The sequence below is a fragment of the Crotalus tigris genome, unplaced genomic scaffold (genome assembly GCF_016545835.1).
Source record: "Crotalus tigris isolate CLP2741 ecotype Arizona unplaced genomic scaffold, ASM1654583v1 scf7180000017888.547151679:1136858, whole genome shotgun sequence".
Classification (NCBI taxonomy): Eukaryota; Metazoa; Chordata; class Lepidosauria; order Squamata; family Viperidae; genus Crotalus; species Crotalus tigris.
This window is the reverse complement of record NW_024096705.1, coordinates 439,843-453,389: the sequence shown is the minus strand read 5'-3', so window position 1 is coordinate 453,389 and position 13,547 is coordinate 439,843. Positions and strand designations below refer to the sequence as shown.

The 13,547-nt window shown below is 36.9% G+C and overlaps 1 protein-coding gene and 1 pseudogene across 8 annotated transcripts in view; one reads left to right on the top strand and one right to left on the bottom strand.

Moving 5' to 3' along the window:
- The window catches only part of TPK1 (thiamin pyrophosphokinase 1), a 421,498-nt gene that overhangs the window by 187,034 nt on the left and 220,917 nt on the right, over positions 1-13,547 (top strand). For 6 of the 8 annotated variants that reach the window (XM_039344058.1, XM_039344056.1, XM_039344057.1 and 3 more), the window contains one exon: positions 2,116-2,185. In XM_039344058.1, the coding sequence (XP_039199992.1) occupies positions 2,116-2,185 (70 nt within the window). The remainder of the gene's footprint in view (positions 1-2,115; positions 2,186-13,547) is intronic. The other 2 variants (XM_039344051.1, XM_039344055.1) reach the window with 1 other exon arrangement.
- LOC120308258 overlaps positions 1-13,547 on the bottom strand; it is a 64,057-nt pseudogene that overhangs the window by 3,209 nt on the left and 47,301 nt on the right.

The window sequence follows — 13,547 nt, the reverse complement described above, 5'->3', positions numbered from 1 at the left end:
AATGCTTCTGATATATTCTCGTACCCCTTACAAAAGTTTGAAATAACGAATTATGCAGATACACTATAGTTTTGAAACTTCTAAATCCAAGTTTTCGCACCCCCTGGAATATCGTCTTGCACCCCCAGTTGGGAACCCTTGGTCTAGACTGTTTACTCAGGTCCTGTGAAGGTACATTTATATTAAACATACAGATGACATAATCCCAGTTAGTAGCTAATAATATGTACTTCATTTTTTCAGTATTTCTAAAAACAAACTGTCATTTCATTGTTAAAAACTTTTTTGCACAATATATAGTTAATGGGAAACTCAGTATCTTCAGGTTTAAGAAGAGTGGCTTCATGTTGCTGAGTTTCTTTGTAGACACAATGCTATAACTTGACTCATCCAAATAAGCTACTATAATATAGGATATTTGAGGATTAATCTAACTTGGTATTTCAAATTATAATTTTAATTGCCCTTGATGAGTGATGCTTAACTGCTTCCAAATTTATGCCTAGTCTTTCCAAAACAATCTCAAAAAAAAAAAAAAAATCAAGGAAGAATGATTATTATATAGGTGTAGGACAATGCACAGTTTTCAAGAATATTTAGCCAGGGTTAATAATTTAAATATACGTTAAATACATAAATGAAAATCTTAATGGCAGAATGTTTAAATAGTAGAATGCTGAACAATGTGAAAAGGTCATGAAACTGCGAAAACATTTTGGCAAATTTTTATTTTTCCTATTCTGAAAAAGAGAGAAATTCTTACTGCCCTTTATGGCTGTGTATTTTTAAGCATCTATTAACAAATTACAAAATTACAAGACTATTAGCTAAAATGTAAATGACTAATTTTATATGCAATTATTTATGCATGTATGTATTAATTAATTATAACCACAATCCCAGCCTATTCAGTTGCAGTTGGTGAAATGTTAATATTAAGGTTGAATCGCTAAGATGCCTGCTAACTACTATCACTATTTAACTTGGCATAGAAATGGGGGAAAGCATAGGGAGGAAACAGGATTCCATGAAGCCATCCACAGACCGTGAGAGCCTACAAGAATGGCAAGGTCACTAACGCAGATGTCTGATGGAGAAGTGAACTGTTCTCATAACAAAACAAAGATATATGATTGGGCAACGTGAACAACTGGTGGGTGGGAGTTAAGGGAAGCTATTGGTAACTAGGCAGATATTTGCGTGGAAAAACTAGAGCTGGTCTTGCTTCTTCAGTTCCGAGATGTATATTCAAAAAAATTTATCTTTTATGGCACTTCAAAGCCTTGAAGATTCCTTGATTTTGAGTTTGCTATTCAGATGGTTGTCAATGACAGTTAATCTTAGAAATTTGGCCAATAGAAAGAAGGGTTCAGGGACAATAAGAAAAGGAATTCAATTTCAAGAATTGAATACAATATTGTGAATATCATGAAAAAATACCTTGGATACCTTAAATGTTAGTTACTGCTTTCTTGTCTAAAATAGTATTGATATTAGTGTATTTGTTTTGTTGAACATGACACATCTAACAACAACTAAACCAAAATAGTAGTTTAAAAATAATTAACACTATAATAATTTACAAAAAAGAGTGGCAAGGTGATACACTATTCTTTTAAGTTGGGAGTGTGAGTTTGAAAAGAAATTAGGAGAAAGCCCAGTAGAAAGATCAAGTAGGAAAAAGGGTTTGGGAAGAAACTCTTGCAGCTCTGAATGTCTACTTATTATATGAGACAGACTCTAAACCATTAGTCCCTAAATAGTTGACTTATTTGTTCCTAGAAAAAAGTTTAGAACTAATGCAGATAATTTTTTAGCAGGGGGATAATTTAATCACAGTATTTTGTATCAGTGATCAGTCTACCCTAATGGATGTTGCAGACATTTTTCAAAGGTAAACTCATATATATGGCCTAAAACTGTCAAACAAGATACAACAATGAAGTTATATTTAATGATAGTTAAATTCAACTACCAGGAACAGAAGCAATTAGTTACTATGTAAAAAAATGAAAATATTTGAAGTTCACATGTTGCAAAATAATATTTATATGTATATAAATTTGTTATTTGGTTATGACGACAGCTTTTTGACAGCAACATCCTTTTTTTCAGCAGTTCTGAGAGCATGTGCTGATGGAGGTGCTAATCATTTGCATTGTATCACCGATGGAAACTGTGACAGGTACACTTACAATAAAATGTTTTCAAAATTTTGCATATTTATCTTCACACAGCATGTTGATTAAATTAAAAAAAATATGACTTCCGGTTTGCCGTGCGGCTACCATGGATGCCTGGGAGACAAATTCCATCTCCCCTGTCCAGTTTTGCATCACTGGGGGACCCTGAAAAGAGTCGAAAGTCGCCCCATAGAGCAGGGCTTTTCAACCTTTTCACCCATTGTACCACTTTTAGGATATGGCAACATCCGAGTACCACCAGTCACCTAGCAAGGTGTCAAAAACGTGATGACCCCAAAAAAAAAAAAATGAAAAAAGTGATAAAGTACAGTGATACAAAAAAGTGATAAAGTAGTCCTCGACTTATAACAGTTCACTTAGTGACTGTTTGAAGTTACAATGGCACTGAAAAAGTGCCCCCCAAGCCACAGCTGAGCAAGACACTTGCCTGCCCACACGATGGTGTTCTTCCTCCTGTCCAAGATTTTCACTGCTGTGAGCATTTCTGTTGAGGATTGGCAGCAAGGTTGGGGTGGGGTGTGTTTGGTTTTTATTCCCCTCCCATCCGTTGGGTGGTTGCAGCAGGTTTTGGTCACTTCACATGACTCTGGGACACTGTGACCGTCATAAATATGAATCAGTTGCCAAGCATCTGAATGTAAATCACAAGACCCTGGAGATGCTGCAACATTCCAGCTGATCAGCACTTCTTCTAGGCTCAGCAGAAGCATCAGGATCAGTGCTGCTTTCCAGCTGATTGGTGCTTCTTCAGGCTCAGCAGAAGCACCAGGATCAGCGCCGAGCTCCAGCTGGAGTCTGGCGCTTATCCTGGTGCTTCCACTGAGCCCTGACAGCCCTGAAGAAGCACCGATCAGCTGGAAAGTGGCACTGATCCTGGTGCTTCCGCTGAGTCTTGATAGCTCTGCAGCTCCAGCCATCTCTCACTCAGGCTTATGCGGTGCTGCCACCAGTTCAGCTCCTTCCCCTTCCCTGCTACCACTTTTCTAGGATGGTCGCATACCACCTGCCAGGTGCCAATGTACCACAGGTGGTACCTGTACCACTGGTTGAAAAGCCCTGCCGTAGAGGCGACCAGCAAGGAGGGTAGCTGTCCAACTGGAGCCATTAATCCCTCCAAACTGATAGACGAAAGACCGGCCATAGAGATATGGCTCGTCACTAGGCTACATACAGCCAAAGCCACACTCATCATCTGGCAGCTTCAAAGCAGCGTGGAAAGGACTGGGTGAGGACTACCTCTCTTAAATCCTAATTACTTTCTGTACCTACACAAGCTGCTAAAGTACTTTCCCCCTGTGGAGAGGGAAGGGAGATTTCAGCCCTCCCTCCAGACACAGCGGCGACTGACTACCCAGGGGAATTTAAAACATTGAAAAGATAACTGGATCCTAATTGGGAATCTATTTCTTAAAATTTGTGAATTAGAAGACTCTTTATTTTCTAGTTCCTAGTTTTCTTCCATTTTTCTTCCCTATTTTTATGGAAGATCTGTGTTTTTTCTTTTAAAATAGAGGAAAAAAACTGAAAAGATTAAAATAACTTTGGAAAGACATCTTGAGGCTAAACCTGATATTGCAATCTGTTATTGTGTAAAAGAGACTTGGCTGACAGCCCAGAAAGTAGAGATACATGTAACCTTGAGAAGCACAGCTGTGCTCTTTATTGAGTGGATTTCTTGAATGAAAAGTCTTTTAGTTTAAATATACTATTATGGGGGAAGATCAGAAATGGATCTTCCTTATGGAAAAAGAGCAGGACCAAACTCTTTGTCTGTTGAAAGAGATTCTTCAAACCTTAATTACAGCTGGTGATGAAATAAGAAACTACAGAAAAAAAAATAAGAAGACAGCCTGGGCATGCAAAAGCAAATTATGACTATAACTAAAGAATCATCTATGCAGAATACTACAGAAAAAGTGGAACAATTAAATATCATGACAGAAGACTCAGCTGCTCAACAAATACAGACAATGGAAAATACAGAAAAGAAATTGACAAAAGGGAAAGAGGCAAAGACTTCCTATTTGAAGCAAAAGGAGCCTGAGGATCTAAAAGGAAAACAGATGGAAGAGAAGATAAACAGTTCAGAAAATGGAAAGACAAGGAAAAGACCTGCTGGATCTGCTAACCCTCTTTAAAAAATGGCAACTGGATGGTTATTTCAAAGTCAAATAATAGATATAACAACCCAAGGAGATCTCCTTGATGATTTCAAAGCAAGGACCTGGAAGATGATTTGGCAAAGAAAGAAAATTAGAATAAGACTGAAAAAGAATGGGGTTTTGATTTATAGATGAGATTTAAAATAGACTATACTTAAAAAGATAAGATGGATATTATGAGAGCTTAAAATAGAATATACTTAAGCAGACAAGAGATGTACTTTGAATATAAGATATTGTTATGAGTTGAGATAAAGAAAACTTTGATCAAGTAAAATTTAGAAATATAAAACACAATTAAATTTGAATATTGATTTGTGCATAAAGGTCTTGTAAAGGTGATTAAGACACATATAAGCTAAAACTTCATTGATAAAAGCAATAAATATGTCTGTAAGTTTTAAAATAGAATATATTTAAATGGATAAGATGTGTATTTTGAATATAAGTTGCTGTTATGAGTTGAGACAAATAAAATTTTGGTTATGTAAATCTCTGAAGCTAAAATATTAATAAGTTAATTGGAATATTGACTTGTGCATAAAGATTGTGTAAAGATGATTAAGAAATATATAAGTTAAAACCTTATTGATGAAATTAATAAATATTCTTTATGTAGCAGTAAGAGGAAAAATTATTAGTTCTAAATATGAGACAGTAGATATAAAGAGGAAGTATTAAATGTGGAAATAAAGGAAATTTTGGTTATTAAATTTAAGAATTTAAGGTATTTGAGAATTATTAGAAAATAAGAATACTATTATTGCATTATTAACTTGTTGATGTAGATGGTGAGAACTTATATAGATAAGATGCGTATCCTAAATATTAGACTTTGGGAAGAATGGTGATAAAGGAATTGCAGTCATCTAAAGTGTGGAAATGATAATTATTAAAAGTTAAATTTAAATATTAATGGAAAATTAAAATTGAGAAAAATCGACTGGGTCATTGATTGTCTAAAGACTGAAAGTTAAAATAACTAAGATATATATCAACTAAAATTATTGATAAATATTAGAAAGTTACTTTCTATTTGATTGATAGAACAAGAATTGTATTAGTTAAAATATGAGACAGTAGATATTAAGGGAGAAAGAAAGGGAATGGGGATTGTAACCATTTGAGATGTGTACTAATGATATCTATATGTAATAGAATTATTGTACCTAGCCACCACGTTGCTTTCAAATATTTAAATGTAATATTAGAAAATCAATAAAAATTTACCAAAAAAAAAAAATTAAAAAAAATTCTAACAGGTTTTTTTTCACTATCAGATTTCTATATAGTACCAGGCTACTGGTATCTCATAAAAACATATGGGATTACTTACCAAGTACCTTGAGGTCATTGTGTTTTCCTAATTTTATAAGAAAAAAATATTATTATTTTTAAACAAGTTTTATTAATTTTCCAATTTTACAAAGCTCCAGGTATTAAGGAAGCAACATGGTGATTGTCCAATAACATAGTCCAATAACAAGCTCTTTCATACATATATCAGGTTACATCATCAAATATTTCCTCTCTGTTCCCTTGGTTATTATATCACATTCAAATTAATACATTGCTAGTTATAATTCAATCAATTGAAACATTTATCAATAACTTTTTACTTATACGCCTCCATATCCTGTTTTTAACTTTTATCTGATTTCAGTTATAGTATTCCAATTGGTTTAATGTCCATAGTATTTAGGTTTTGGATAGCCCACGATTCCCTTAGTTCAGTGGTTCTCAACCTGTGGGTCGGGACTCCATTTGGGGTTGAACGAACATTTCACGGTCGCCAAACAACGCAGTCCATCATTTTTTCCCCTTTTCCTTAGCTGTGCTACTCCCTTTTATTCTATTGGCTTTTGAAAGCCAGTAGAATAGACTCTCTTGAATAGAGTCTAATTCTATTGGCTTTCAAAAGCCAATAGGAATTGTCCAGGCTGTCTCTGCCCTGCTGAGCCCGCCAAAAGTCCCATTCTGCAAACGATGCTGCACCAGTTGAGTAGTCCTTGACTTACGACCGGTTGAGTAGTCCTCGACTTACAGCGGTTGGGGGTCGCGGCATTAAAAAGGTTAAGAACCACTGCCTTAGTTCATTACAAAATAGTTATCATATCTAAAATACACTTATTATTTATTCAGATAAATTCTTACTTTATTTCACAATCATATTCTACTTCTCATCCTAATATCATCACTTACTAATAAAATAACCTTTATCATCTGAATCCATCTTCTATATTATAATTCAAAACTATTATTCTAGTAACTAATTTTTATTTCCCTTATAGGTCTAAATCTTAAATATTAAATCAATTAATGTCTTTTAAAATCTCCTTAGCCCATTAAGTGAAATTTTAGGCTCTTTCATTAAAGGTCACATAAAAAAATCATTTTTTAAGTCTAACTCTGGCCTTCCTTTCGTGCCAAACAGGCTTCCATATCAGTGTCTTTAAATCCTCAGGAGGATCTCCCTTGATTCCTGCATTATCATTTGAATCAAGGAAGACCATCCAGTTATCAAATTTTCAAGGAAGCTAGTCCCTTCATAGTCATTAGATTGTTGGCCTAATAATTTCAGTCTCCATATTTGGCTTAGTATATTTGTCGTGAGTTCAGGCTGCCCTTCTTCTTCTTCTGGTTTCAGCTGGTTTAAATAAAAAGTCATATTCAATGTTGTAGTTATTGTTTGGTCATCTGGGTTATCTAAATTCTCAGTGTACTGTGTATGTAAGTCTTCAGCACCTTCTGTCTTAGTGTTACTTTCTTCAGTTTCTGTTGCAGTTGGAATTGCAGATTTTTTTTTTTTTAGATGAAATCAAGATTTGGGTATCAGGGTTCTGAATAGGTTATATCTGGTATTCTTTAAAGTCCACTTTAGTGTTAATTCCTTCTTCTTCTCTTGCCTTTTGAATTGTAAGTTCATTGGTTGAAGTCTGGGCTGCATTTTGTAGCTTTAAGGTGGCGCCTTTATCTTTCAGTCTGGAATTTATCAGCTCAGGAGCCTCTAGGATTTTTTCAAGTATAAGTTTGTAGTTAAGTTGTGGGTGGTATTCCTCCACTTCTGTGGTGTTTACAGATAGTCCTTTAGTGGAGGCTATTTTTAATAAAAGTCAATAAATGTCCACTTCCACTATAGAGAGTTATTTTTACCACCCAGCTGTTTCAAGTTCTTATCTTTTTTGATAATGTCAAGGACAAATCTTAATCTCACGTCTCTCAGTCAGGAAAAAAAATTCACTTGCTTTACCAAATTTCACCACAAGATGTCCCCAGTAACATAAAATTATGCTTTTATTTGGTTTAAAAAAGGAAGAAAGAAATATTTTTTTTCCAGCTTAGCAAATAGGTAAAATAATAACTCTTTGTAGGAATAAAAAGCCCTTTGGGATCCCAGGTAGCCAAAAATTACAAGTCCAAATATTTAGTCATTTAGTTTAGTTGTTCTTTTTTTCCCCTTTAGCTTTATATTCCCAGAGTAGGCAGGAGCCGCAGAATTAAGAGGGGGGGGGAATTTCCAAAGGCTTTTACAGAAAAGTAGTTGGGAAGAAAAAAAGATAAGGTAAGGTCTCACCCAAGCTGTTCCAGTCAAAGATAAAGAAAAGGAACTGCCTCCTGCACCTGATTCAAAACACATAGAAAAGGCAGGAGCAGAGAAGGTCAGCTAGATTACATGCGAGGAGAAAGTCTTGCTCTTCTTGATGGACTCATCAGAAGCTAGCTATTTAGCGTAGTATACAGATGGAAGCAATACTGGGAACGTGTTCATTTCCTTGTTGTGTGTTTTCTTGTCATTGTGATTGCTTTGGATTGACCCCATGCCTTGACTTGGATTGTGCCTTGTGAACTCTGGACTTTTCTTGCCTCATGAACCCTTTTGTATTGTGGATTTAATTTTGCCTGGTGTTTTTGTTTTTATGGGAAACATTTAAGTGCCTTGTGGACTCTTTGGCCATTGCTCTGTGGATGAGCATTGGTCTGCTTGTGGTTGGACTTAATTGGGACAGTTCTAAGTTTTTGGTGAAGAGAATTGCTGGGGAATATTAATAAACCCACTAAACCAGGGTTATGTGTGTGTGTAAAGTGAGTGGGACAGCGCAGGTCTTGTGTAATGTGTGGTTTGTTGTACATTTAACAAATTGCTCTTACCAGAGAAGGAGGCTTCTTCTGTTAATATGTTCTTACACTTTGCTTCTTTCTATTCCACTCTTTATGTGCTAGGTTCTTACAAACAGAGAAATAATACAGCTAATCCTTGATTTATGACCAATCATTTAGGGCATCTTCAAATTTATGTCAGACCTGAGAAGCTATGTACCATCCAGTTTTGAAATGGAAGCATCCTTAAGATCACATAAACAAAATTTGGGCAAATTTGCCCTTACAAACTGACTACAGGGACATTGCAACCACTTCCCTCATGTAATTCCTTCCTTCATGCCACCTCATTGGATTCTTGCAGGCCTTGGACTTGATTTTTTTTTCTCCACCAGGTTCCTGCAAGTCTTGGGCTTGCTTCTCATCCCATCAGGTCCTACACTTTCCATTTCCTGTCACTGATCATTCACTTATTTTCTATAGAGGTCCAGTGCTCATGCTGGGGAAAGAGAGCAGGTTACTTCACTCATTAGCATCCCTAAGTCACAGGATTCTGTCATATTGCATACTAATTCTTTCCTTCTTTTGCAACAGGATAGGGAAAAGCCACGTGACATTGCCAGGAAATGGAATGGTTCAGAAGTAGATATGATGATAACCTTTATTGTCATTTTTTACTGTGGCACAATGGCACACATTAAAAATGAAATTTAGTTGCTTGTTCTCAAAGTGTACATACATAACACACATTTAAATATACTATATACAACGTATGTATAGACCTACACCCTTACATATAAATAACATATAAATACTAATCACATAATATTAATATGAAATGATATGGTGAAGATTAGCATGACACTTTATTTACATGAAAAAATAATGTCCCAATCCACCCTGATACATGTGCATTTTCTACAAATGCTTATGTATTTTACTAAAATTTGGGGGTGATGTTATACTATATTTTCCGAGAAGAGGCTGTTAAAAGAACAAGAAACCAAACTAATTGTCAGAACAAATTATAAAAATTGCTAAGAGAAGAGGTCAGTCAAAAAAGACAAAGATATCAGAGAAAGGAAGATGTTATGAAAACTTTAGATAAGATCAGAAGCAGTATTATAACAACATTTATAAACATATTGAAGTTGAAAACAGGCATTGGAAAACAAGAAAAGTCTTCCAAAAGATGTCTGAGCTTGAAAGAATGTTCCAGCTTCAAAGTGATATGCTAGAAGATGCCAATGAACAAATAGTAACTTATTCTAAAAAGTTTAAAGAAAAATATTCAGAGATCATAATTATTCATGCATTGGTTTTCATGGATACACTCTATGGATGCAATATTTGAAGCAACAAGACAGAAATAATATTGTTTTTGAACTGGTATGAATATTATGGATACTCAAGAAAAGAAATAAATGAATCTTAGACAAATCTTTCCAGAATTATTTCTTATATATCTATATCTATCTATTTATGTATTTGTTTTATCAACAAGAGTAAAATGCAAAACAGAAAGAAAAGAAAAACTTACATCCAATACATACTTCCCTCCATGTAAATGTGGTTCCATTGAGGACCACATGCTGAGTACAGCCAGCTACGAATCCATCTGGTGGTGATGCTGTCTAACCCACATTTTTCTATCTTATCAAGTAGTAGGTTGTGATCTACTTTATCAAATGCCTTACTGAAGTCCAAGTAAATTATATCTATAGCATTCCTCTGATCCACTAATTTTGTCACTTGGTCAAAGAATGCAATAAGATTTGTCTGGCATGATCTGTTTTTGAGAAACCCATGTTGGCTTTTAGTAATGACTTTGTTTGCCTCTAGGTATTTGCTGATTTGTTGTTTGATTATCTTTTCCAGAATCTTCCCAGGTATTGAGGTCAGGCTAATAGGTCTGTAATTTCCTGGATCCATTTTTTCCCCTTTTTTGAAGATAGGAACTACATCAGCTCTTTTCCACTCCTCTGGTAGTTCCCCAGTGCTCCAGGATCTTTGCAAAATATAGTCCAATGGTTCTAAAATCACATCTGCCAGTTCCTTGAGAACCTTGGGGTGTAATCCATTTGGTCCTGGTGATTTGAACTCGTCTAAGCTGGACAGGTGCTCACTTACCATTTTCTTGCCTATCTTGACTTGTGTTTCTATTCTGTTTTTTATGGCACTATTTTTGATAGGTTGGTCTGTTTTTTTCCCTTTGTGTAAAGACAGATGCAAAAAACAAGTTAAATAGTTCTGCTTTCTTCCTGTTGCTTGTCACCTTCTTGCCACTTTCCCCCACTAATGGACCAATCATTTCCTTCACTTTTTTCTTGTTTTTTACATGTTGAAAGAAGCTTTTTTTGTTATTTTTGACTTTGGTTGCAAGCCTTAATTCATTTTGAGCCTTAGCTTTCCTCACTTCATCTTTTTAGGCTCAGGCTATTTGCTGATAATGCATAGACTTTAACTCCCATGTTGGTTGAGGAATGCTGGGAGTTGAGGTCTATACATCATGAGGTTGGTGAAGTTGAGAAACACTTTTTCTAAATTGCACTTAGCATTCTCTAACAAAATATTGGCCATAGATCAGAGATGTCCAACCTTTGGGGCTTATGGATTTCAACTTCCAGAATTCTACGGTCAGCCATGCTGATTGGGAATTCTGGGAGTTGGGGCCCACGGGTCTTGAGGTAGCCAAGGTTGGACACCACCTTGAGAATAAAACCACCAACCTTATCTCTCATTCTCATCTCTTCTGAGGTGAAAAATCTCCAGTTTGAGGAAGATCCATGTTATCCAACAGATGTTTGTTCAACCCCTTTATGCAATTGATCAATGAAGTTCTACATGGTCACTTGTACAAAGGAGTTTCAGTGTATCTCGATGATATCCTGATATACAGTACAAAAATGACTGAGACTGCAATCCTAGGGCTAGCCTGGTTAGACAAATGGATCCAGCTAAGGTAAAAGCTATAATTGAATGGCAGCCCCCAAAGATTCACAAACAGCTCCACCATAAAAGCTGGGTTTTGCCAGCTTTTATGGTCAATTCATCCCCTCTTTTGCCGAGATTGCCCTGCCCAGGGGAACCTTTTGTAATTCAAGCCGATGCCAGTGATGTGGCAGTTGGAGCTGTGTTACTGCAAAAGAACGAAAGTGGGATCCTTCAACTCTGCGCCTACACCTCTAACAAATTTACTGAGAGCGAGTGGAGATGGGCAGTATGGGAGAAAGAGGCCTTCGCGATTAGATGGGCACTATTAAACTGGCGACACTGTCTAGAAGGGAGCAAGGTGCCATTTGAAGTGTGGACAGATCACAAAAATCTAGAAGCACTGAAAACTCCCTGCAAATTGTCCCCAAAGCAAGTGCGGTGGGCACAGTACTTTAACCACTTCAACTTCACTCTAAAGTACATACCAGAAAGAAAGAACTTCCTAGCTGATGCGCTATCCCGGTTACCCCAATACAAAAGCGAATGGGAGGAGGTTAATGAGGCAATTATCCGCAATCCACAAACTGCCGCTCAACTTACACCTCGCAGTGTCCCCAATCCTGATGACCCTGGAGTAAAGAAAATAAAACAAGAGCTCCTCACCGATCAATGGTTCAAAGATAATCACACCTCCCTAACTTGGAGGGATGGCTTGGCTTACAAAGGGGGGGAAACTATATTTGCCAGAAGCCCTCCATCTTAATGCTTTCAAACACAGCCATGATATAAAACAGGCTGGACACTTTGGATATTTGAAAACCCTACACCTCAACCACCAGCAATTTTGGTGGCAGGGGCTGAAAAAGGATGTGGAGAACTATGTAAAACATTGTACTGTATGTGCCACAATGAAAAGAATTGCAGGGAAAACCCCTGGATTACTGCAACCCGTGGCAGACCCTTCTCAACCATGGGAAGAAATAGCTATGGACTTTATAATAGACCTATCTGAAAGTAGAGGAAATACTGTCATCTGGACTGTAATAGACTTATTTTTGAAGCAGGCTCATTTCATCGCCTGCAAGGGACTCCCATCTTTCCAACGACTGACCAAATTGTTCCTGAAGCATATCTACCGGCTGCATGGTGCCCCTAAGCGAATAATTTCGGACAGGGGGGTGCAGTTCACAGTGAAGGTTTGGAGGAGTTTTCTTAAATCAATTGGATCATCTCAAGGTTTATCATCTGCTTTTCATCCTGCCACCAATGGGGCTGCAGAATTCGCTGACAAAATGGTGGAGCAATATCTTAGATGCTACGTTTCTTACCAATAGACGAACTGGACTGACCTGTTCCCTTTTGCAGAGGTGGCGTACAATAATTCTATGCACAGCAGCACCGGCTTTCAGAGTGGCCAGAGGAAAAGAGTTCAGCCCAATATCTGAATATCCTCAGGTGCCCTCCGCTTCTCAGACACTTGACCAGTAGGTGAGGGGGTGGGAAGAAGTTTGGAGAAACACAAAAGCTGCTTTAAAAAAGACTGATAGGAAGAGGGCTCCCCAAAGAACATTCCAAGTTGGGGAAAAGGTTTATTTGTCAACTAAGTATTTACGCCTCAAATTGCCCAGCAAGAAATTGGGATCAAAATTCTTGGGGCCTTTCCCCATAGTAAGGATCATCAACCCGGTCACTGTAGAACTAAAACTCCCTAGACTTTTAGGGAAAATTCACCCAGTTTTCCTTTGTAGCTTGTTGAAACCTTATTGGGGCTCCACTTTAAGACCTCCTCTGAAGAAGGCACCTGGATCCCTCATAGTTGCGGGACAGACCCACTACGAAGTAAAACGTATTCTTGACTCTAGAATCTTTAAAGGGAAATTGCAGTACCTAGTACAATGGAAGGGATACCCATTTTCTGAAGCCACCTGGGTGAAATCCAGTGAAGTGAAAGCTGACAGATTGATCAAAAGGTTTCATGTGAAACACCCCAACAAACCGAAAAACAACCCTTAACCTATGCTTTTATTTACATTCCAGGATCTGTCCTTTTTGTAAGGGGGGGGGCGGATGTCAAGACTGCTAACATTGGATGTTCTTTCTTGCCATATTTGAAGAAGCAAACATGTTTTATTTAGCCTGCATATCACTT